We start from the raw sequence: 25,285 nt of genomic DNA on the forward strand, positions 1-25,285 counted from the left end.
GCACAGTCAGGTGCAATGCTGTCTTTGCACCAGCTTGTGAAGAGACTATGCAGACAGAATCTGAAGAACATCTCTCATGCACACAGGAAGCTGTGATCATGGTAGACTGGGTCTGTGTAAGCAATGACCTTCAGCAGATCAGTCTCAGGAACGGGCTCAAATTGTAATTGTGGTAGAATAATTCTCATGTCTACTGTCTGAGCCTTGAAAACTTTTAACTTGAGATGGGCGATACTAATCTGATCAAGGATTTCCAAGGAAAGAAAGAGAAATAAACACTATTACGTTCTACAAGGCATCTTTCAACATTTTTTTTTCAACAAAATATGATAAATTTACTAAGAGCCTGTATTCAAGGAAGATAATACTTTTTTTGGAAATACACCATAGTACTGGTTGAACTAAGAGGTTTGTGAAAAAGACAGTCAGTATGGGCATTAAAAAACTTACCATTTGTTTGGGGTTTTGTTTGTTTCTTCAGGAAAACAAAAGGATTGATGCAAGCTAACACAACTTTAACCACAACTCCTATATTTTCAGGCATTAAGCATCTGAAGAGTCAGAGTGATTCAGCATTTCCAGAGGAGGAAGAGGGAGTTATTGAAAGGGAAGAGGAGTGGGGCCATTAAACAGTATTGAGCTGCCTTGAGCCCCATCCCAGAGAGTGACTGAACCGCGCAGCCGTGCATACGGCAGACCTTTTGCCACTGCTTGTGTCCCTGCACTGCAGCGTGCCAGTGGTGCCGAGGTTCCCTGGGCAGCATCCTCAGATGGGTTTTACAGCCACCTGCAAATGTGTTCTGTGATCCTTATGCCCGAAGATAACACAGTTGTTTTAAAGGAATTTTTCTTTCATTTTTCTATGACCTAGAAATGTAATTTGCAAATGTATTAGTGACCTGAGGTCAGTACTGCCAGAGCTTAACTACTGTGTGTAAGCTGTACTCTAAGGCTTGTTGTAAATAAAATTGATTTAAAAGCTACAAAATAAATAGTATGTTCATTTAGATGAGATTGTATATTGTACAATGAGTTTTTCTAGAGCGCAGAGAAACTTTAATATAAAATGATTCTTTCAACTAAGGGCAGCTTTTACCAGTAGAGTTACTTGCAGTAATGTAGATAGAAACAAAGTAACCAGAGTTAGAATGATCCAAAAACATTTTCCCATGTTCTCTGGATATAAAAGGCTTGAAGTACTTCTCTTGCTTTTGGTCTGAGGCCATCTGGTCACATCAGCCACAATGATTTCCCTTTATGCAAGATTGTTTTTATCTAGAGAAATTAGAAAGTTTCAGTTTGGGAGTCAGAGGAAACAGAGGAATGTATGAGTCCCATGAGAAGGGTTCCACAAAGTAGCTGAGTCGTGGGAAACGTCAATATTCACCTTTGTCACCTGCAGCAAACACAGGGTACAGCCTTCTCCCTGAAAGAGGGGCTGACTGCTCCTCCTTTGTCACCACTTCCATCAGTAAATGGCAGCATACCAAACTGCAGTAATGTATGATGTGCCTGAGCCCTAGAGTTTCTGGTTGAAGTCTGGTTCATACCAATGTTTTCATTTGTTAGACTGTGCAAATCCTATGGCATAAAATTCAATAAGATGGAGAAGGAAAAACATGTTTATTCAAAGTCACAATTGGATCCTTTCCTTTTTTTATTCACAGACAATTTTTAAATCCATTCACTGTTATTTTGTGTTAAGTGTTTAATATAAAGTTTTACCCCGGGTTTAACTTTCCATTGTTATATGTCTTTTTAAAGGGCTGAGCTAGCCAAAAAGACAAAAAAAAAAGGTGGGGGGAGGGGAGGAAAGGAGATGAAGTGTATGAAAACACAGAGCCTTTTGTCTATGATGACTTCACTCTCAATCAGAGATCTCCCACAAAGACCTGCTGAGAACACGGTTGGTCAACAAGTGTTTCTTTGTATTTGAGAGACATCTTTTTGCCCTCCATTTGTATCTCTGTATCAGTCCTCTTTTTGCCATTTTCTATAGAAACACTGCAACAGAATCCATGACTCCAGCTCAGCATGGATGTGCAAGAAGGACTAAAAGAAGGACTCTTCAGTTGTACAGTAGCAGCTACGCAACTTACTGGACTGAGGGCTTTTTATGCCACAAACAACAAAAAGAAAGAAGTGACCCTTCAGAAACTGTTTGAATGGACCAAAGTTAAGACTGGAACAGTAGCAAGAAGAGTTGGGCTCTGGTCCCAGCTTTGTCACAGCTTTGCTTTTGCACAGCACCAGGCTCTTCACATAGCTGGTTGCTGCCACAGTACTCTCAGTTGTAAAAGAGTCATAGGTGTTTAATCTCACACCATCTCTCTGTATTGCTAACTAATAAAGCACTTTTGATAATAATGGCTTTTTGCTGGTTATTAGTATCCACAGGCTTCACATGAAGACTGCTGAGGACTCTTCAGGCAAATGAACAAATGTGCGTGGTTTGTAATACTCGATACCAAGACAAGGTATCAGACACTTTGGGATCTCAACATTTCAAAGGCAACACAAAGCACTTCATAAGAGCTCAGAGAATTCATCATTGAACACCCTGTTTCAGGACTGGTTTGAGGATTATTACACTTTGTAAATAATAGGAAAAAAAACCCCTAAAAAATAGGTCTTATCATGTCCCCATGTCTAAATATTCTAGCTGTGGTTTATGATTTTAGAAACCTGATTCTTTCTTTCTTGAAACAAAGTTATGCAAGTAATATGTCTGAGTACAGGAACAGGCTCCTTCTTTCTGGCAAAGAGACAGGACTTGTTGCAGAGATTTCACTATGGATCAACCCTGACGTCATTTGCTGGTAGGACCTCATCTGAAGGACAAACCCAGAATGCACTTATTTTAACACATCAGCCATTTTTAGCTTAAAAATATAAGCAAGCCCTCTTTGTGTGATCTTTCATTGCTGAGGAACACAGTAAGTGGAGCTATAAGGAATCAGTAACACAACAGAGCCTAGAAAAAAGGTGCTTGTCATGAGCACTTTTCTGGCTTTTGGCTCAGCCTCTGACATTTAAAAACTGGCCTTATGTAGAAAGCCTCTCATATACTTTGACATATAATTGAAAGTTTTGGTTGTCTCACAGTGTGGTGAGCTCCAGATAGGTACACTGAATGATGTGGATCTCTTTGTCATAGTCAGTGGTCAATCATTGTTGCCCAATATGCTTATGTCACCAAAAGCATGGTTTAAAACAAACAAACAAAATCCATCAATGTTATCTTTTGGTTTTGTGTAAATGAATCAACAAGGGATTGAGAAAGTAGACAAAATGTTGACAAATACCAAGTGTCTCAAAAAAAAAGCCAATATGAAAACACCTTAATGACAGTAACAGACTCCCTGTTTGAACTGTCTCTTCTCATAATATCTGCTCCTGGTGAAGACTCCTACAGGTCTGGAGGGAGCAGGATTTTTGGAGATAGATTGTATTAGGCCATTTTCCATGAAAAGGGTGATGGAAAAAGAAAGCAGGAAAATACTGTCCAGGGAAATAATGAACATAGTTCTTTCTTAACGAGCAGCTCTGATTTGTGTTTTTTTCCTCTTCCACCTCTCTATGTCTTTAAATCTACTGCCTTTTCATGCCATGATGTGTTTGCCATTGTTTTCACTTTGAAAGTATTACAGGAAATATTTTCCGAATTGAAAGGAAGTCGTCTCCTCAGACTGATCTCTGTCTTTTCCCAGTATCCCCTAACTCATTGATGTAAAGTGGTTTAAAGGCATTTTGTTATTGAGTTTTACAGCCTCGTTTCTTTTTCTTGTGCTATACTTGTTATTTCATGACAGGTTCTTCCCTTCAGAGAGATTTATTGAGACGTGCTAATAAGTTAACAGGAAAAATCCCATGGTATGACTTACAGGATAGTATACGTTATTCATTCTCCAAGTGCAAAACCAGATAATGCTTAAATAGATACAAAGAGCCAAGATCTAAAAGTCCTTTCTAAAGCATAATTTCCACCGAATTCAGAGAATTTTTTTCTTGAGAATGGCCACAGGTTTTAGCTGACAGCATACTTTCCTTTGGGGAACTATGACGTGTAGCATACAGGAGAGTTTCTCTTATCCTGCTATCAAGTACTGAATTTCTAGCTTTTTTTTTTTTTTTTAAAGGTTGTCATAAATGTTGTTCAAGTCTTCAAAGACTACACCACTGTCCTCTCATAATGTTATTTTTTTCTCTCCTCTAATGAAAACTGAATAATTCTTTCACCACTGGTGTTATAGACACAAAGATATCACATTGAACAGAAGTTCTTCTTGGGCCAGAGACTCCCACGGTGTCCAGGGTCCAGGTCAGTCAGTAAGGAAGAGACTTTGAATTTATCTATATTTCATCTAAAAGACTACAAGACTGAGGGCCAGGTTGATGGAAGCTTTTGCTCTTCAAAAAAACATGTTTATTTTCTTTCAAATGGCAAACTGTTGGGTGGCTGTCCAAACTCTCTCCAGAGCTCGTCTGCAGGTTGTATTGCTCTGGGTGGTTTGAGAGAGATCTAAGTGGTGATTCTGAGGGCCATGGGACTGCTTTTCTATGAGCCTAGCAGCTGGCACTGTACAATGAAAAGTCCCTCGCTCAGTGTAGGATTCTGCCCCCTCATCTTTCTCTTGCAGATTGAGAGACAGGGGCTTTTTATCTGTCCCCGAACCCTAGGGGTACAATGTAAAGGCATATTGAAAACATACTGTCACTAAACCTCCCCCTTGTTCCTCTCCTATGGTATCTACATTAGTGCTCAGACCCTCAGCTATTCTCTTATTCTTTTTTTTTTTCCCTTTTTTTTGCCTAGTGGCTCAGTGCAACACTGCAATGACTTTCAGTTGTTCTGTTGGTGCCTGACACGTGCAATTACATTTGACCTTTTCATGCAGAGCATTATACTTGACAACAAAGTGGATGCTAAATGTCTCCTAACTTCTGCTGTATTCTCTCCTTTATCCTCCAGTAAGGACAGCAGCACTTTGGGAAAATCTCAAGCAAGATATTTGTGCACCTTCTACTACATCTCAGTCCACTAGTAAAGTGTTCTTAGTCTCCAGTTACAGCAAAGCTGACTGACGGAGTTTATACAGGTTCAGTGTCTATATTTCTTCTATAGTTTTTTTTTGTTTGTATCATTTTGTTTTGTTTATTAAATAATCTGGGATTTTTAGGGCACAAAATATATTTTCTACTACTGCTAGGCCAAATACAGTTTCAAGTTTGTAATGATTCATTTGCTTAGCGTATACTGACCCTTAGTGGTAAGCTGAGATTTGAAATGCTTTGCCAAGTTTCTAAATTTTGCTTTTCTCTTTGGCCCAACCGTTCAGAAAATGGCAGGAATATTTGCTGTGCATCAGGATAGTCTGTCTATGTAAATACCCCACATTGTCTTCAACAGACATAACAGGCACATTAAAATAATGATGACAGGTGTTATTAGCTCTTCTGAAGGGATGGCTGTGAGAAGCAAGAGTGTCGAAAGGTTTTTCCAAAATGCAAAACAAAACCGTTGGCACTGAGAAGCAATACTCTTCACATAATGAGAAACAAATAAGAACTCAGTATCTGGCACCAATGAACACCTCAAGCTAACTGTGGAACAAGTATTAATTAGGTTTCCAAAATAGCATCTTTTTGAAAAGCAGCTGAGGTGTAATATTGCTCCTTATTAATCAAAGCAATGGGACAATGTGAACTCTGAAAAAAAAAAAGGTTTGCAGATGGCTGTGTGCATCTTTAATAATGACAGAACACAAGTTACAGCTTTAAATGCCAGAGAGCCTTTCTGCATCTTCTCCTTTTCAGAGTGCGATATTTGCAGTGTTCAAGGCAGTGAGGAAAGTGTGTTGGTTTCTTATTACATTTTCCCTGCAGCATAAATTCTGTTGATGTGCTTCCCTAATCATGCTAATTATACTGCCATATGTTGCTCTCATCTTTCTTTTTCTCTCCTAATGGGACATAGATTCTCTCTTTTGAATATGTCATTTGTTTATTGCATTTATCAAGGGTTTCAACATTATATGGGACATTTAATTGCTTTTTTAAACACTCAGCAGATTGAATATTAAAAACAGACATGAAGGTCAATTATAAATAAAATTTAAATTGCTCATGCCATTTTTATTCTCTAATTTACTGTAAATATCAACTCTGTAGCCCTGCTCTTTTACCTACTATTAACTTGAGAACACACGTGTACCTCAAAACTGCTCTGGCTGCAGTCGTGGTTCTGCTCTGCCTCAAATCATCTTGTGACTAACAGAATAGATGTCTTTCTCAGACAAGAATGCTAAAATAAAGGTGCACCATGCATCATATTACAATTCCTAATGCAAATATGCTGCCATTCTTTCCAGCTGTCACCTACTAGAGTATCACAAACAATAAAGGTGAACGTTAATTTCTGGCTGGTATGAAAAATACAGTTCTCTTTCAAAGGACAGAGATCCCAAAGAAAAGGACATATAATTTCAATAAAAGAATTTAAAATGGCTTGACATTGAGTAGTGCTTTGTACTGGGAGATTAGACCCTCAGAGTACTCTTCACTGAAGAAAACAATCTAGCTGAATACAGAGGAAGCAAGAGACAACCAATTAGTATCTAATTATCAAATTAATTCCTTATATAATGATACCATGTCTCTTGCCTTTCATAGGATTGCATCATAGGTGAATGTGAGCCTCTGGCTCATTGACTTTGAATGAAGATTCTCATCTAATGTTTTATACAAGTAAACAGCAAATACCTTCATGTTATCTGATGTTTGTTCATGGTCTTATGATACAAGTCCCAAAGCCTTACTCTAATGAAAGTCCTTCTTGCAGGTGGAGTAGTGTCACTCATAAGTACATCAGCATCAACCCCTATTTGATGATAAGATCGGTTTATAACTACAGTCCAAACAAAAGTGAAAAACATTTATACTGCCTGTGTTCCAGCTCAAGGCCCAGACTGTATCAACCATTTTGATTTTTACCACCTTATTTATGTATAACTTTATATTATTTCATGTTTGCAATAATGATCTGTACAAAGCGTAAAAAATGGATACAACTCATCAGCTTTAAAGTTCATATATTATGGAATTTGTCAGAAAATCATATTTGTTTAAGACATTACCTATCCAAGTTCAGCTAATGGAAAGTTCTCAAACACTTCTCCACAAAAGGGCTATAGGCAAAGTACTTGCCTAAGCACAAGGGAAATATTTTGCAGCAAAGTCAGACCAAAGCAGTTAAAGTCCCAATTTTTATAAGAGATCTTTCACATTTATAGCTTTGTGCTTATGACTTGCTGCTTTGTTCCTGGGGGACTAGTTAGACATTCACAGTTTGATAAAACTTCTGAACATTTGCCCTGGGACATGGAAAATGGGTCTCTGGAGACTCATTAAATAATTAAATGATCAGGAAAGTAAAATTATCCCAGGGAGGTGGTTTACATATTTGCATAGTGTGTTTGACAGAGGACACTATTTTCCACGTACTATTAAACACCATTTGCACTTTTTATTCCATACTAGTTTTCAAGGATATCTTAAATAATGATTTAAAAGTGAATAGATTCCCCTTGAACAAACCTTTGTCTACTAAACTACTGTAAATTTAAATGTCTTGAAGATGATGTTGAAGAATGTTAGTTGTACGCACATATTCTTCTTTCTCATCCAGCAACTGTATATTCTGCTAGAAATATACATTTCAGACACTTGTCACTGGGGAGCTTGGTTTATTTGTTAATTTGAAGTTATTTTGCTTCCGGTAGCAACATATTTGACTTCTGGCATCTATAAAACAGAAGGCAGCCCTTTGCACATGTAGCATCTGGGAACTAGGAACTGTGAAGAATACAATATAAAGGATTTGTCTTATTTCCATCATCTACTTTGTTAGGATTTGACGCACTTTTAGGTCAGCTGGATTATTTGCATTCATTTTCTATTTGCATAGGAAGGTGCCCCGTTTAGTCCCTGCTCCAGTGAACTAGGATGACTTAATTTGCACCATGCCATGGAGACGTCTCTGAAAAGTCCCTTCCTGAAGAATTGTTGCTAACACGAGCAGTCCCACCGACTCCATCAACACCAAATTACACTAAGAATTTTTGGGGGCACAAAAAATGTTCTATTGGTTATGTTTTTCATTATATGAGAGCTGTTTTAGGAGTAAAGGCTAAGAAGGCAAGATTTGCTTAAAGAAATTAGTTTCAAGAGCGATATGAGGATACGAGTGAGCTTGTAAGGCAAACTGGCACAGTTATGGAAAAAGTGTGGAGTCACAAGCAGGTGAAAGGGCTGGAAACAACCTTTTCTGCACCATCACTTTTCAAAGGCAACCATATGTAAATGAGCAAACATGCTTCAGGAAAGCAGATTTTCATCTAACACTCAAGAGCTTCACAATCCTTGTCCTCAAATCGAATTTATTGGGGAGTATCATAGGAAATACGGACAAATACAGCAGAATAAAAACACACAGTTCTAGATTGTCTTGTTGAAAATTAAATTAAAAAATACTGTCTAGATCATAACCCATAACAATATTACATAATATATCTGTCAAATATCTCAAGATAAAAATACAAAATAAAACTCTTGAAGGCTAATCTATAGCTACAGCTCCTCAGTTTGCTCAATGCAGGGGTACATGCCCATAATGCTGTGGGAAAGATGCATATACAAACGCCATTTCTTATGGCCCCATGCAGTGTTTTGGTAGCGCAGCCTTACAGGTTTGAGATATAAATTATTGTTCAGGGAGAGGACCCCTCAAGAAGAGTTTCTGTCACCCAAACACAAGTTTCACCCAAGGTCAAAGCCTTAACTGACACGTGTTGGCTATATCAGTCTTCTCCACCACAGAAAATCTTCTTATCCAAACAAGACATTAAGCTTTGGGTCATGTCCAGGTAAAATCTTGCTAAGAATAAAGGAAGAAAGAAAGAGGATCAGCTGACATTAAAGAAAAACTAAGGACTCTTCTTATATTTCTTTAAAAGCTAACACAGTGATTAAAACTGGATACAAATGAGCAAATAGGATTATTTATACACAAATCACATTTCTGTATTAATGAATGAGTTCTACAGGCAATGAGTGCCTCCTGTGAGATCAGGAGCTCCTCCTAGTTTCTGCAGTGTGAGATCTTGGTGTCAGCTATCGTAACAGGACGCTGAGAGCCCCATAGGATGCTGTGAGTACTCCACAGAATCTGTTACAACTTCTGCTTGTATTTCCAGGAGAAAATTCTTGCAGAATATATAAATCACAATGGGATAAAAACACAGAAAAAAAAGTTAAGTTCAACTATGGTAAAAGTCTGAAATTTAAAGTACAATAAAAATGTTAAACTCTGATTGCTCCAGATTTCAGTCTCAGTGAGCCAAACATTACAATTTTGAAGGACACTTGGTAACAAACAAGTAACTTACGGGCCCAGTTGTTAAAGATAGCAATCACCTTTTGTTCTTTGGAAATTTAGTGGGAACTGCAGATGTACAACATATCTGAAACAAGAATATTTTCCATTGCCACAGCATAGGGCAATTTCCAATTTAAAAAAGTCTGATATGAGCATTATATTTCTTCTCTTGTCATAATGACAATAAGAAGCCATAAGATGATTTACATTTTATTATAGAGGAGAAAAAAAAAATAAAGAGTCTAACATTCCCAAAAAGGTTGCAAAGGTGCACAGAGTGGTCCAGGTTACTAATGATTTGCTCAAACACTAGCTGAGAATATATAAATTCTTAACTCTTGGCAAAAAATATCAATTGCATTATAACACAGATGATACAGTTTCATTTGTTAACATTCTGTTTGCTAACTGCACTGTACAGAAATTTGTCCATGCTAAATACAAGTCCTGGACAAGATACACAAAACAATTTAAATGCACTTTTTACATCCTATATCCACAAACATTTCTTAAGTTAAAGCTATGCACACCAGTTATGCATAGCATGTATATGGCTTACATATTCAATGACAGGAATTCCACCTGTGGGCATGCCCTTATCCCAGGGCTCGGAGCTCACATTGTTCCCAGCTCAATTTTGATTGCTCCACTGTTAGAAAAGGACAGTCAACAGGCATGGACATGCAAGGGTCCCTCAGTATGGGTTGATTGTTTTATGGTTCCTTCTTCTGTCGGGACAAGGCGTGCCCTTGTTGAGGTTGAGCTTGATGTCTGTTGAGCTCTGGTTAGATCCCTGAAGCAGCAGATGAATAGCACAAAGGTCTCAGTCATCTCTCGGCCTCTTCATAGAGGGCAGTGCCACTGGCCTCAAGATTCCTCTTCAGAGTGGACCATGGCTGATTATAAAGACTTTTTGGTCAGAGAGGTAATAACCGCAGGGTCCAAAAAGGAGAACTCGGAGTCGGCGATCCAAGCCCTCCAAGCGCCTACAACGTGAAGGGGAGCATGAAAGTTTCCTGGCAGGTCCCAGCAGAGGGATATGAAGTTGGCTGCAGCTGCGTGAGACACCCAGGCAAGCCAGGAGGGGTCACCTGCAGCTTGAGGGAAACAGAGATGAAAATAGAGTCTTTCTGGGCACAGTTCAGGCTGGAGGGCTCATTCTGAGGCTTGTTGCAGAGGTAACTGCATGCATGATCCATTTTTCTGCCTCACAGAGAAAGATGGTCTGGTGTTTTCTTTTAATGAAACAAGTGCTAGCAAGGATTTTGCAGGATCCACATTGTCACTTTTGCATTTGAGACAAACCATCATATAAGGCCTCAGTATCACCTTCCAGTACTGTCTGAGAGGCAACACAATATTTTGCTGAAGCTAAGCAATTTTCATGTATTCCCATTGCCATTTCCTCTCTTCCACCCTACAAAACAGCTTCATGGTAGAACTGACACCATTGCTGATGTCTTCCAAAATACTGTAGGACTAAGGATGTTTTAACCTTTAACACTGGATACTATTTAAGTAATTTTATAGAGATACTTCAAATACTGATTTGTTAAAAACCAGTCCTCTCCATATGGCAGCCACTGCAGTGGGGAAGAATCATCATTCACACAGGCTGGTCAGTGTAACTCTACAGCTTCCCCATACAGTCTATGTATTTTTATGTCTAGATATTTTAAGGAAGGTAAAAAGCAGGACTTTTATGTTGCATGCAGCATGGTTGCATGAACAAGTATCAATAATGTTTCATTTTGACTTTCTATTTCCATTGGATGCCAGTAGCAGTGATACATAACAGCAGTCCTGGGCAGATGATAAATGCTGTGTTTTCACATGTCTCATGGTTAATTGGAAACATCTGGTGTCAGTGATGCACTAAAACAAGGCCCAACTTTGTCTGAAAAAAGTATTTTGGGTAGGTTAAGAGAGCAGAATAGACAAGGAAATTGCAACAACAGATACAACTGAAATCTTGTGAGTTGTTAAGTGCCTTGAGTTACCAGCTCTGGATTTTAAATTTTACACTTTTGATAATTTTGTCCAATCACTCTCCACAGAAACAGGATGATCCAAGAACAACTTGACAGGTAACAGCCTCAGAGCATGAAGTAGGAACAGGTAGAGTTCTTCTTTTCTCCTGCAAGAGGTCAAATGAAAATTCCTAAACAGATTTTTAATAACACTACTTCCAGTATTTAATATACATGAATCGAGGATGTTTTATGGCATTAGTCTGACATTAAGGATTCAGAGATGTAAACCATCCATTTTCATTTTCTTTACATTAAATGACTTTTAAAGGGACGTAGTGGTGTGTACCATGTAGTCATTTCAAAATTTTGTAATAAAACCACAACTGGAATAACAAAGAGGATAATAATTACACAAAGTGAGTCTTTATGGTGTAAAACACTCCCCATTACAAGAAAGAAATGACAAAATTACCTGTCCCACCTGAATGTCAGAAGCTTTTAAGAAATAAAAAATCTAGTTCTCTATCAGTGCTTCTTTCTGCTCAGTGGTTTTTAGTGTATCTTCTGACTTCTTACAGTGTTTAGGCTCATCTGGAAGATAAACAAATGTGATTGTGAACCTGAGTGAGGAAGTGAAGCAAGCTAAGAGAATCTGCACAGCCTTAGACAAACAGGAACTTTTTCCTCCTGACTTTTTTAAGGTTGAAATGAGACTTCTGTCACTGCTTTCTCACTCAGGATCGTTTAACTAATCATTATAGTTTCTCCATAAGGCAAAAGACAGAATGAGAGCAATAGATCACAGCATGAAACAAAAATATGAAGACATTTACATGAGTGTTAATAAAGTGAATTTGGTTTATCTTGTGCCTTACTGAAACTCAAAATTCACACTGTGTAGAGAAGTACTGTTTAAACGCCCTTTAATATAGGCTTTCAAACTGGGAGTAAGCTTCTCTCAGATAAAGGAAGATGCCAGTGTCAAGTTCTACGAATTCAATTAATTCAATTAGATAGTAGCAATGACACTGAGTGATATGAGAAGCTTTCAAACACAGTGATACAACATCAATTTGAAACTGACAATCATAATATTAAGCTATTGCCTAAACTATTCCTTGTAGCTTTGAATAAGTAAAGCTGAGGAAATTATAAACTGAGATAGTAGGCATGGGTAGAATGTAGCAAACTTACAGTGTTATTCACTAACTGACTGGCTCAGTTTTAAGCCGTTAAGTGATCCACTAGCAATTAACAATACTGAACTGAAAATGAGAAAAAGGAAAAGCACAGAATTCTCAAAGCAGAGAAGATAAAGTGGGAGAAGCATAAAAGTTACAAAAATCAAAATACAGATTTTTGAAAGGCTGAAACAAAGGTACAAGCATCTGAAAGGGAAAGTGGGTGATATGTGACCTGAAAGGAAAATTTAAAGATGGCAATTGGAATATGAGGACCTCAGTTGAGAAGAGAGAAATGAAAGTAACAAAAAGGGACCTAAGGACAATGAGAAAAGAAGAAAATTAATATCTATGAATTCACCGGGGCTTCACTGTAAGCAGGTAAGAATTGCTACTGATTTTATTTTTGTTTCATTGCCATGAACAGTGTCATAGAGGGTGCTGCCCACTCTGTAATGAAGCCACCATGAGAAGGCCATATTCCTGAAAGCAGCATTTTTCCCCATCTCCTCAGTTTACATAAATATAATATGGGTGTAATATAGACAACCAGTTCTCCAAAGGTTTATCGAGTCTCAAAATTGGACTAACATGAATTAGAACAAGATTTTTTTTCAGATATTTCAGTTTGCAGCCGTTTCTAGAGGGATTTAGCTAAACTTTATTAGCCGTAAGAAACCGAAAAGGGGTTGAGGAAGGGTATGAAAGTAAAATCTATTGATCTAAATATTTAAATTTTATACTTGACGTAGAGTGGGTGCTAGAGTTTTAGAAGTGGTTTGTGGAGATCTTAAAACAAAAGCTTTGTATATTTAATTTTCATAAAACTAAACATTAATTTCTAAGCCATGCATATCTTTCTTCTTGTCAATACATTTTGTTTCTTTTTTTTTTTTTTAACATGATAAACTGTGCCCTATGAATGGTTGCTATTGGCTGTTATCTTAGAATCTTGACCCTTTTTGGAATCAAATTTTTTGCTCTTCTGGTATAACCTTCCCTCACCCCATGCATGAACACAGATGCCTTGCCTTAGTAGCAGGACCCTGGTTTACTGTTGCTCTGTTTAGCCATAGAAGACACAATTGTGTGTGTGTTTAGCTCAGAAGGAGCACTATTGCACCAGGCCCCACCGGGATCTGTGCCTGCTTTACATGGGTGCAAAGGATTCCATCCTTGGCTGAGTACCACAGGGCCGTCGTAACACTGGACAGATACCTCATGCACAGCACAAATTATCACTTGATGCCACTTGCATTACCATAAATCAAACTGGTATATTGCTGATATGGATCTGTCCACTGCTATTTAACCTGGTTATGCTCCAGAGGATTTCAGTTACTGACTCATGGTGACGTTGAATGCTTTGTACAACTCAATGTGGCTGTTCAGTCCTCTACTGTCTCACAGAGCAAAGCTACTGATAATCTGGTTTATAATAGATTTATTATCTCCTTTCATTTTGATATTAAGGATTAATGTGTCTATCATCACGAGTGAAAAGTTAAAAGTGTGCCAATTAGCATTTATAAATCATTGAAACATGGAGCTGTTTAATTAAACATAAGCAGTTTTAAAATTAATGTTCTAATTAATAAATCACTCAGGAGAAAAGGAAAATCATCACTTAAAAAAAAATCACCTTATAATAGTTCCACTTAATCTTGTAACATTCAATTAAATGAAAGTGAGATGATTGAAAGAGAAAAGGTTTTGGGGAAAAAAACAACATTCAGTTACAACTGGAGTCCTTGTAACAGCAACCCTCTACTCCCTTTGCACTGACCAGGAACCACGGCAGAGTTACTGGCATTAATAAAATGCGATGGTCTACAAGAACTATACCTAGAAAGAGATGTGATACAAGGAAAGGAAAACAGTATTTTTTCCTTTTTGTAATGGGGAATCCCTTCATTATAGTACATCCAGACATTTGGTGATGGTTCTCAAGAATGCAGCTAGATCATTTTTCTGCATTCCTACTTCTGTTATAATTTAGTCATTTACTCACAGAAAACCAAACTGACTTTTCTGCTTTTTATAAAGGACGGAACAATGATAGCTAACAGATGAAATTTCAATCTGAATAATATGTTGCTTTTACTTTCTACCTCATTGCCCCAGCCCCAGTGCCCACAGATGCTTACCTCTCTGCCCCAGGAGTCAGTAAGCACTCTGGACATCGCTTTAGCCTTCTACCCACTATTCTAAGTACAGAAAGTACAGAGGTAGAAAAACCTAGCATGGACAAGGCTGATAATGTCCTGATAGATGTATAGTGATACTTAGGCCATCAACAAAGATGTAAAACTGAAAAGTGGGCATGCTACTCCACTGTATCTCCCTTCTCTGCCAAGAGCTACTGATTTATAAACGACACACTCATCTTTGACCATCTCAAACGCTGCTTATACAGAGAAAAAGGTGATAGGAGTACAAAAACAGAGACTGTTCAGCCCTTTGCAGTTATGAGGCTTCTACATACACTGCACTTGCATAAACCAACATTTAGACAATAAAAATGATAATTTAATGGATTCCCTCCATTTAGAGTGATATTAAACCACCTCACCACTGTGAAAGAGAAATGTGAAACATTTTGGCTTCAGTTTCCCCTTTGGTATTGAATACTGCAGACTAGTCTAATACTAAATGCCTGCACTGCCTTTCTGTTCAGTTATCTTTAACACGGTGGCACAATCTCCGCAGAGGTGCTTAAAGCTGCTGCTGAAAACCAATATTGTTTAATTTTTATCTCAAAGAGCCAGGACCAAAGTCTCACTATGTGTTTGTAGAGAATCTACTGCCCCAGCCCCTGGCTTTACAGTGATGTAAATACCTGCAGTGTATTTTTTTAATTGGCAGGTGCAGAAAAGACCAACTATATATGTAGTTTCTTTATATTATCTGTGACATAATTGAGAAATTAGTATTAAGTCTCCTCCCATGGTTTCTTAGAAGCATAAAATTCTGTGAAAGGATCAGTGCTGACTTAAAAGATTATAGTATTTAAATAATCTGTATATAGATATTTCACTATATAGTAACATGGCTGGTCTCTCCTTAAGAAAGAAAATTTGAAGAATATGATGACGTAGTCCCTCTGTCAATCATTTTGAAAGACTATAAAATATTAAAAATATTTTTCTATGACATTTAAATATTGGGAAAATAGTGAAAATGCAAAAATGTGATGTTTTTAAATGTAAAGGATAAATCAAATTATTTAATAACATAAAATCATAATGTATATCATATCATGACTGATCAATAAACCCCTACAATGGAAGAAGGCTCAATGGAGATGAACAAGGGTGATATGCCCATCAAGCTCAGGAGATAATGCAAGAGGTCAGTCATCAGAGCTTTTGCTAAGAAAGCTGACCATCTCAGCACAAAGGGGAGTATCATGACAGTTCATATATCTACAGATTGATAATGGGACTCATGTTGACATTGTGAATGAGCTGTATATTGCAATTGCTCTGTTTTGCTAAGTGTAACTTACATTTGTAGTGTGCTGTCAGTCTATTTTCTTTCAATCTGATAAATCAGAAATCCCATGTAACATCATCTTCAAACAGTAAATTTGATATAAAACTCTACAAGCTCCATGTGTGGAATATCTGAAACAACCTGGTCAGAGAGAAGTGGACTCTAACATGAATACGCTGTGAAAACCAGGCAATACATTCATCAAGCTTTCCATTTACTGGAAAATGAACACAAATAACCACTGAAGGAAATTGATGAGAGTAAATTCAACATAAAACTGTGAACGGTTATTTCACATAAACTGACAACTAAAAATGCATTCAAATATCAGATGCCTTTAAAAATAACACCTAAACAATATCCCTACTCTATGCATAGTATCACTCTAATAAAAAAATGTGATAGTGTACATCAGAAATCCGGATTCATCTTGTGGTTTTCTGACTTAAGGAACTATGAATTACTTATGAGGGGATCCATGAAAGCTTTGACACTAAAAGAAATGTAAACTTACTTTCTGTAGACTTAAGTTGACTGACCAGGAATGCAAATTTCCACTGGGAAAAAAAATTAAGATTCACAGGTTTAAATTGGTGAAAAGTTGCTATTCTAGAATGCAGGCTCCAAAGAATTGGAAATTCATAAATTCTCTGAATTTCCCATGACAGCATTTTGGCAATATCATTTCCTGTGACAATATCATTTCCCACAACAATACCAAGAATTGGTGACTACATTTGTTCACAAACCATATCAGATGAACAGTTTTCAAACTAATTTGAAGACCTGTTCATAATAGAATTTTACAACGGCTGGGCATTCAATCAAGGGCATGAGTAGTAGCCTCTACTTTTTACAGTCTCGCCAACAGGGAAGGGCACAACTTGTAGTAAAGGACTGTTTGGATAAAAAAACTTTCAGTTCCATTTCATTTCCAAAGATCTTTTTGCAGAGGTTTAAGATTTATGGGGTCTCCTTCTCTGGAGGTTTTCAGCACCTGCCTGGACACATTCCTGTGTGACCTGATTAAGGCGAACATGCTTTAGCAGGGTTTTGAACTAGACAACCTCTTCAGGTCCCTTCCAACCCTGACCATTCTGTGATTCTGTGATTTTCAGGCACAGATATTTAGTTTCAGTAGAGAAATCTACATTTCTATACAAAATTTCTCACAGCAAGCTGCAAAATCTACAACGGCTCAGATATCATTTGGAGGATCCCAGTAAGGGAGTATTGGCTTATCAATCAGCCTCTGGAATTGTCTTAAAAAATAATTTGCTGCTTCTCTTACTGTGTGACTAATCACTTGATGCAGTTATGCTGTGTCTCCTCTTTTTCTATGACAAGTCCATGGTTTAACTACCACTGCCTCTTTAGTGATACATGAGCTGAGTAGCATCATTGTATGAGCTCTGGCTTTCAGTTCAGGACCTTATCAATACTATTTCTTTCCACAAAATAATGAAATCAAAGTCTTATTTCTATTTTATTCTTTATCTGAACTCTTTTTCAATATTGACTTTCTAGTTGTGTTTGCCTTTGGTAATACACTGTTACAAACTTAACTATTCCTTGTCCTTTTCATAATTTTGCAGTTCGAAGCATTAAAATACAAAGCATTCTGTAGAAAATTCTCTGCCTCAGAAAATGAATGAGACCAGCTTTTCCTAAAATAAGAAATGTCTGTTCTCATATGAAAGTGGAATGTAAAGACAAGGCAAGAAAGTACACTAACTGCCTGCTGAATTGTACCTGACCTCTCAAACAGCATTTTTGTTGGTCAGGCATCTAAAGACCTCCAAGGACAGCTACACCACAACTACCTTCTGAATAGTTTTAAAGATGTTGCTTTTCCTACTCTGTTCCTCATTCAGGAGATGGGAAAATTTTCTAGGGCTCTTAAATGTCAAGTTAGGCTTTAATACAAAAATTGGTGCAAAAAAGTACTTGTCAAAAGACAAAAAATATTAGACAATTTCAAATGCTATGAAATTATTTATGGTGTAAATATTTTGATTTAGGACCCCAAATTAACTGTCTGTTATTTCTCATGGAAAAAAACTGTCAGCACTAAAGGTATAGAGTGCTAGAATGCAGAACTCTAGAATAAGAGAGAGTTCTCCATAAAAAGCATTTTTGAGAGATGTGCCAAGTTATATACTTATGTCTAAGCTAAGCCTTATAAGCACTTTAATGTTGCTGCTCAGATAATGCCATACTTCTAGCACAATGCTCACTGTTACAAGAGCATGAATAAATTTAGTGCTTTAATTAGAAGTGAGGAAAAGTGTCATTATATGCCTCGATTATTCTTATTATCCTAATATGTCAAAACTTATTCTGACACTAAGCAAAATTAGAAAATAAAATGAAAATGTACAGTGGCTTTCTGTTATTTTGATAATAGCTATTCCTATTGCTTGTACATCTTGCCCTCGACATTGTCTTACAATCATCAGATACTAAATCATAGGCAGCTTTTGAAAAAATGCTTACATTTAAAAAAAAGTATTCTGACATCATAGCAGTTTTTTGGCTTCTCTGCTTGTTCTACAAAGTGCAGTCAGGAGACTGATCTTTCTGATTAAGAGAATAACATGTTCCCAATGCCTACCAGTTAGCAAATTTCATCTACTTAAAGTTAACTGTAAAAAACCTCTAAAATAAGATGCATAAACTAAGGGTAGTACATTTTAATATCAGAAAAATAATTACCTATTTGAAGAGAAAATGTTAGTCTTGTTTTGAAAGTTTACCTCATTTGCCAATAAAAACCTGCTATTTAGTTGCAAATACACATATTGAAATTACTTCAGAATTATTCTTTCAGCTAACTAAAGGTCTTGGTATTTTATGTAAAAAAAATTTCTTCTATATACCAAATAGCTAATGTCAAGAAGATAAAGAAGATATTTGTGTAAAACAGCTTATATTTAATGGTTTTAGAACCTTATGTTTTTACACATGCCTGAAGAAACTGTCTTATGCTGGTGGTTTGTACAACACCTTATTTAAATGTTTTATTACTGTTGATGTTTGACAGGGAGATATCAGGCAGTGCTGCTGCTTCACCCTTGACAGCTTAACTAGATTGAGTGGTGCTGTGATGATATATTACCATTCAGTGGGTCTGTATTCTCTGTTTCTTGCTGGGCATCGATGAGATCTTTCTGGTTCGGATCAGGGTTAGTGCATTTTTCTGAGTTGGATTCATCACTCAGAGGAGTGTCGAAAGAGACTACTTGTAGGACGATGGATCTGGGAGGACAGGTTGTACCATCACTTCCCTGACTACTCTCATTTTGTATCCTTGTTGTTTCTTCCTGTAACTGTGCATCTGTGGAATTTCTGCTTTGGTCTTTTTCCTGTTCATCAACATTTTTCACAAGTTCTTCTACAAAGAGGGAACAAAATATGTGAATTAGATAAGAAGGATATGCCACAATTGTTTGATTTCAGAGTAGTGACTGGTAGAGCAGCACATGGGAACATTGTGAACATCAAATTTCTGAATGAGGATCTGTGCACTTGTGTGTTTGATATGAGTGAGATTTTTCTCATGGGATTTTGGACCCCATGTCACAGGCACATCCCCCCGCAATGGTGTTTACCACCCCAGGACTAGCAGAAGCATTGCTAATCAGTTCTGCAACAGAGAAAGGGCATGGAGGGGAGCACCTTGCTGGGGATAGGGGAGGCAACAGATTGGAAGGGAAGCCTTGAAGGAAGCTGGCCTATCAGTCCAGAAAAGTAAAAAAAAGTTATCTAATCCAGAGCTTCACCCAGCACAAGTTATAGAGGGTTACCTGCGTACAGTCCAGTACTGCTGCCATTATGGCTAGTGGTGCAAAGAGCATGGTAAAGAAAAATTGTGGGGGAAATTGTGTTTTAGGGGACAGTAGCTACAAAAAAAAATAATGTTTGTGGAAGGCTCTACTCCTTGCTCTATTGCAGAGACTTGGACAACAGTACAAATGAAATGGCCCACAGTAAAAGGAGACAGAACAGAGTAGCACAGAAAGGTGGTACCACAGGGAACTGGAAGATGAAGACAACAGAGAATGGGAAACTTGTGATGGAGGGTGAAAAGTCTGATAAAAAAATAACTGTACCACCTTCATGAAGGGCCTATTTATCTTGCTATTAAAATCTCTGCTTTGTAACTCAGATTTTAGAATCTGTATACTGCTAAAGAAGATATGAAACAGTATCAAATGAAACAATGAAAGCATTGCAGTTTGAACAACACCTGCACAATATAGCTGCATAATATTGCATAAAAATTTGACTGTGCACACTTTATTAGGGAAGCAAACCAAGCATTGAAATATGCATTGAGTTCAAATGATACCTCCCAGAAACTCTGGTTGTGAGTTATCAGTCCTAATTCAGACCAAAACTGATTGCATATGACAACTGAAAGATAGTCCAGTCTGTTATCACATTTCTACCACAGTCAGAACTTGGTATCTCTGCCACCTCACTTCTCTGAATCCAAAGAAAGTTCTCCCTGAAGTACATTCTAGCCTGTGAAATAGGATGGAAAGGAACATCTCCAAATCTGACCTGATGTGCAGAGCATGGAATACTTAAATAATTTCTTTTGTCAGTTGTTATACTTCTGGTATTCCTTGAAAAAAATAAACAACTTTCAAATTTGAGAAATTTCTAAACTGTTAAGCCATTTTTTTTACAACTTTAGAGACCTACTTGTTTTAGACTCCAATCCTCTGAAACCTGAACAGGTACCCTTTTTCTACAGACTTCAATGCAGCTCTTACAAAGAAGTGGTTGAGCTGAAAACATTATGCAACTTGAAGCAAATCCGATGTTCAATCTAGATATTTTAATTAAAGTATCTGTCTTTCATGCTATAATCTATCTACTTAAGGCGTTTGTCCCAAGAAACTGATTTAAGTGCCATATTTGCCTCCATATGGCAGAGCTTCAAGCACTTTTAGTTAACTTTATAAAAAAGCCAAGGAATAAAAAAAAATCCGAGATAAAATACTTCAGATGCACCAGTTGAAGGAAGCAAAAATGAACGATATTGACACATAAAATTGTAATATTAACTCAGCTCACATTACAAAAGTTGGCTTTTTTAACCTGAAAGCCAGAAAGAACAGACAGTATTTTCTCATAGAATGGTATTTTAGGACAATTCTAATCAGAATTCAGATTTGTGTTTGTATAACTGAGTGGCTGACCACTTTATTCTCAAGTTAGAAGCCTCAGACTATTCATATAGGTAAAAATCACTATTATTTTCACAAAGCTGAATATCTCAAAATTGCTTTCCTTCACTTGCCACTGAACTTAAACTAGGAAATTAAGATTAACATTTAATCAAGACAGTGTTGATGGTCTCTCCTTAACTTCTGTCATGCTGGCCTATTATTTCTCTTACTGCCCTTGAGATAATCTCAAGCATGTCTGTGTAAGGATGTCTTAAACAGATGAACTCTAACTCAGATCTGTGCATATCTTACGGATGTAGATTTGAAGTGGAGTATCTCTGCACCAAGTTACACCTGACAATACACTGGTTAAATGTCATAACCTATTGCACTTAATCTCATTAAGATACTATTTATTCAAAAAGTACAAAATAACACATGAGAAAAATATTGTCTTTCTTAGTATGAAAAGTAATGTGAGATCTTAAAATGTGTGAACTTAAAATGTTTGCTAAACATTAGTCTTTTTATGCCAATAATCATATCTGAGATTACCATTCCACGGTGATAAAATTTCAAAGTCACTATCAGTTAAATAAGCTTGAAGGAAAGCATCTTGCCCACTTGGGAGGAGTTTGTTCAGGACAACTAGGAGGAATGGCTGATAGTTGTGACTGAGACTGAGAAGCCTCAAGGACAAAATCCTTTATTATGATACTACAACTTTAATTAAGAACTCCAGTTCTTTTTCTTGATATTAAATCTCTCATCTGCTGGATGTTGGAGTCAATATTCTGACTTGCTTTGCTCCACTCAGCTTCAATTCCTATGAAAACCACTGCCAAAGAGGTGGAAAATAATGGATTCTTAAGGTACGTCAGTCACTTGGGGAATATGCTATACGTGCTGGAAAAATACAGATTTCTGTTTTCCATAACAGCTAATAATTGTACACTAAATTCTATAGGACCTTTATATTGTGTACTATAATTACCATTTTCTATCATTTCTGCTCTCCTATCTCTCTGATGAAACAGAAATATACAGCAATCTTAAAAAGAGGCTGAGATCAAACAATTAAAATTCAAGAAAGGCACCACTAAGTTAACACCACTAGTGTAAGAGATGCAGAAGTGGTATGAGGTTTGATGTCCACTTCTGGACAGTGAGAATTATAATAAATGTTTTGTCAGAGTCTCTGCCTCCAACCAGCCCCAAACTGCCAGGACCTTCTGAGACCAGTGGGCAAAGCTGCTGCCCTTCACCCTGCATTGGGCTGTTGGGAAGAGTGAGTTCCTCCTCTCCTGCAGGCACACATTGCCATGGCCGGCCAGAGATGGAAATGGGTTATGTTAAATGAACAATATAACTTGGCATTTGCAACATTGACAGTATTTAAAAAGAGTATTTAAGATATTGATTAAATTAATATGATTAAACAACCTTTTTGGCCCTGTAGAAAATGCCCCATTTTTGGGGGGATCAGAGTGGCAGTTAGGCATTGAAGATATAAGCTATTCGGCTTATATCCATTCAGATAAAGGCAGGCAGAAGAGTGTGATGCAGTGCAGTCAACTCAGGTATGTGTTACTGTTTCTACTTGTTTTGCTCTCTTGTTTTAACTTGGTAAAAGTTCCTGGAGCCAGGCTTGTTTACATATTTTAAACTGTTTAGTATTGTTTCCTTTACAAGAAGCCAAGCGTTACTCAGCAAAACATGTGTGAATGTATCTGCAAAACAAATACTTTCTCCTAACTGGTCTTTTAGGGGTGACTCAATCTCATATCTTTTTTCTACACTTCTATGCTGTTTCTGAACTGCCTTGAATCACTGTCCTTCATAAGAAGCAATGAATGGCCTCTGCTACATAAACAATACAATGTCCTCTGCTACATAAACAATACAATGTCCTCTGATACATAAACATGGTAGAAATGCTGTCTTTCTTCCTTTGTGTTTAGGCTGGCTTGACAAAATAATTGAAATCCATTGCTTTGTTTGTAACACTGGTAGAAGTCCTAAGGCAAGAGACCAATTTCAGAATAGTTGAAAAATTCTGGTACTTAGCAATTTTGCATCTACAGAAAATTTTCAGGGGATACTACTTTTCTTTCACCAAGGCACCTTGGCCAGGGGAGGGTGGAGGTGCTTAATAAGTCTCTGAAAATTGAGGTTGAGTTGAAATTTAACTTCTCTTTTAATTGTTTGCTGGAGTGAATGGGAACACTGAATTCCTCTCAAATCAATAAAGGACTGAACTGTCCACAAAATGCTGCAACTGTCACACAGCTCAGTCTCTGTGGTCTCCAAAGTATTGCTGCTCTGCTGCTGCAGAACCTCTGGCAAGTCTGCAACTCTGATTACCACAAGCTCAGCTATGCTACTGTATGTGTATGCAGCGATACTTTCAGGACATGGTCTAGTAAGTGGTGAGGAAGCTTTTCTACATTTTAATACTTTCTCTTCTGTGTGTGTCCATCAACTTTTTGTAGTAAGAAACTGAGTAATCAACTACTGTACTCTGCACAGCACAGGGCTTATAAGATACCTTTCTGTATCTGCACCACTTGAGCATGCACTGATTTAACAAGGGTGGAGAGGAAAACCACAAAAGTCACATGTAAGCAAAGCATCTAGAATCAGCTAATGGTAATGAGTGTCACAGTGCTAAACCCCAGTAAAGTAAATGTCTGATGAATCACATTGTTCTTTTCATTGACTGTGTTCAAAACAGGCTACAATAACTTACACTTACAGAAGACATAATTACATTGACATATTAAGAATTAGAAAACTACTAAGCTGAAGAGGAGAGCTGTACATCTTTAGTAAGAATTTAATTATTTGAGGAATCTGTATTGAAGAGTGCTGTTGGATGTTATGGACCATTCTGTGTATATTACGATAAACTTTGGTTTTTAGGCTTGTCTGCCTTCTTTTTTACTGGAAAACAAAATTCCAGAAAGCAGTGACAAAAGAAAAAAAACAGGTACAAAATGGGAAGGAACTGCACCTCTCTAAAATACATGTTCTGACATCAGCCATTTTAAAAAGAAGAGGAAGACAAAGAGACCACTAATAAGCACCAAAACTTGGCAGAAAATGAGACAAATGATCCTGATGCCTCTGAGACTGCCACATAAGTTTAAAGACACTTCCAAGAGTTCCCAAACAACTATGTTTTTTCCCAACCAACCTGCCATTTTCCAACCCAAAAATATATTGCAGTGACTCACAGAGTTAGACACCGATTTCTTCCACATAGTCCAGTGGCACTTGATGTCACGGCACGCACTATGTCATATAGAAAATGTAGCAAAGACTCAATTAGCTATTAAAACATTTTACTGGAAGAATTGGTTGAAAACAATTTGTGAATTCATGGTTTCCTAGGGTAGCTACCTCTACCTTCTATTTCTCTTTTGCTGTTTAGCTGTAAGCACAGGGGCTTGAATGGTGGGACATTCAGTACAGGGCAAGCGACAGGACATGCTGCCCCCAGCCTACTAGAGGAAAAAGGTGTATTAAGTCATGTAGTTTGTCACATGTAGAGGTGAGCCAGCTCTCCGGTGTATACTCTAGGAGGAGGAATATGTAACAGGCTCCATTATCAGGTTCAGTTTCAAGTAACTGTGATTTACCAGGTACCACCAATACAAAATGTTTCTTGCTAGTCTTAGCTCAACTCAGTCACTGTACTTCCTCCAATCATGGTGAAAAAGTCTCCTTTTCCCACTGTTCTTAACAGTTTTCCAGACTATTTGAAAAACTATGACCTAAATGTTTTTGTGCTGCAATTAAAATCACTGTCACTGGTCCCAGATGAGACTCCTTTAGCCCTCTGACTTTATTTTTCTCCAATAGATTTAAACAGTCCATTAGGATAGATATCATGTGCCAAACCATCAGTCAGTTTCTGCAGCTATCACAGACATCCTCCCACTGCCCACCCTTCTTAGTGGCTACTAAATCACATTAACGTGCTATCAGATCATCACTCTCATATTTTTGCATTTCAGC

At 37.4% G+C, this 25,285-nt stretch overlaps 2 protein-coding genes across 2 annotated transcripts in view; one reads left to right on the forward strand and one right to left on the reverse strand.

Annotated features, from left to right (window-relative positions):
• The window catches only part of PPP1R1C (protein phosphatase 1 regulatory inhibitor subunit 1C), a 49,895-nt gene extending 48,233 nt beyond the window's left edge, over positions 1-1,662 (forward strand). The window contains exon 5 of the mRNA XM_062004885.1: positions 541-1,662. Within this exon, the coding sequence (XP_061860869.1) occupies positions 541-629 (89 nt within the window). The 3' untranslated portion in view covers positions 630-1,662. The remainder of the gene's footprint in view (positions 1-540) is intronic.
• A 7,923-nt stretch (positions 1,663-9,585) lies between these two features.
• PDE1A (phosphodiesterase 1A) overlaps positions 9,586-25,285 on the reverse strand; it is a 58,207-nt gene continuing 42,507 nt past the window's right edge. The window contains exons 13-15 of the mRNA XM_062004542.1: positions 19,204-19,479; positions 11,882-12,000; positions 9,586-11,573 (exon numbers count right to left, since the gene is read on the reverse strand). Of these exons, the coding sequence (XP_061860526.1) occupies positions 11,924-12,000; positions 19,204-19,479 (353 nt within the window). The 3' untranslated portion in view covers positions 9,586-11,573; positions 11,882-11,923. The remainder of the gene's footprint in view (positions 11,574-11,881; positions 12,001-19,203; positions 19,480-25,285) is intronic.

The sequence above is a fragment of the Colius striatus genome, chromosome 11 (assembly GCF_028858725.1).
Source record: "Colius striatus isolate bColStr4 chromosome 11, bColStr4.1.hap1, whole genome shotgun sequence".
Lineage (NCBI taxonomy): Eukaryota > Metazoa > Chordata > Aves > Coliiformes > Coliidae > Colius > Colius striatus.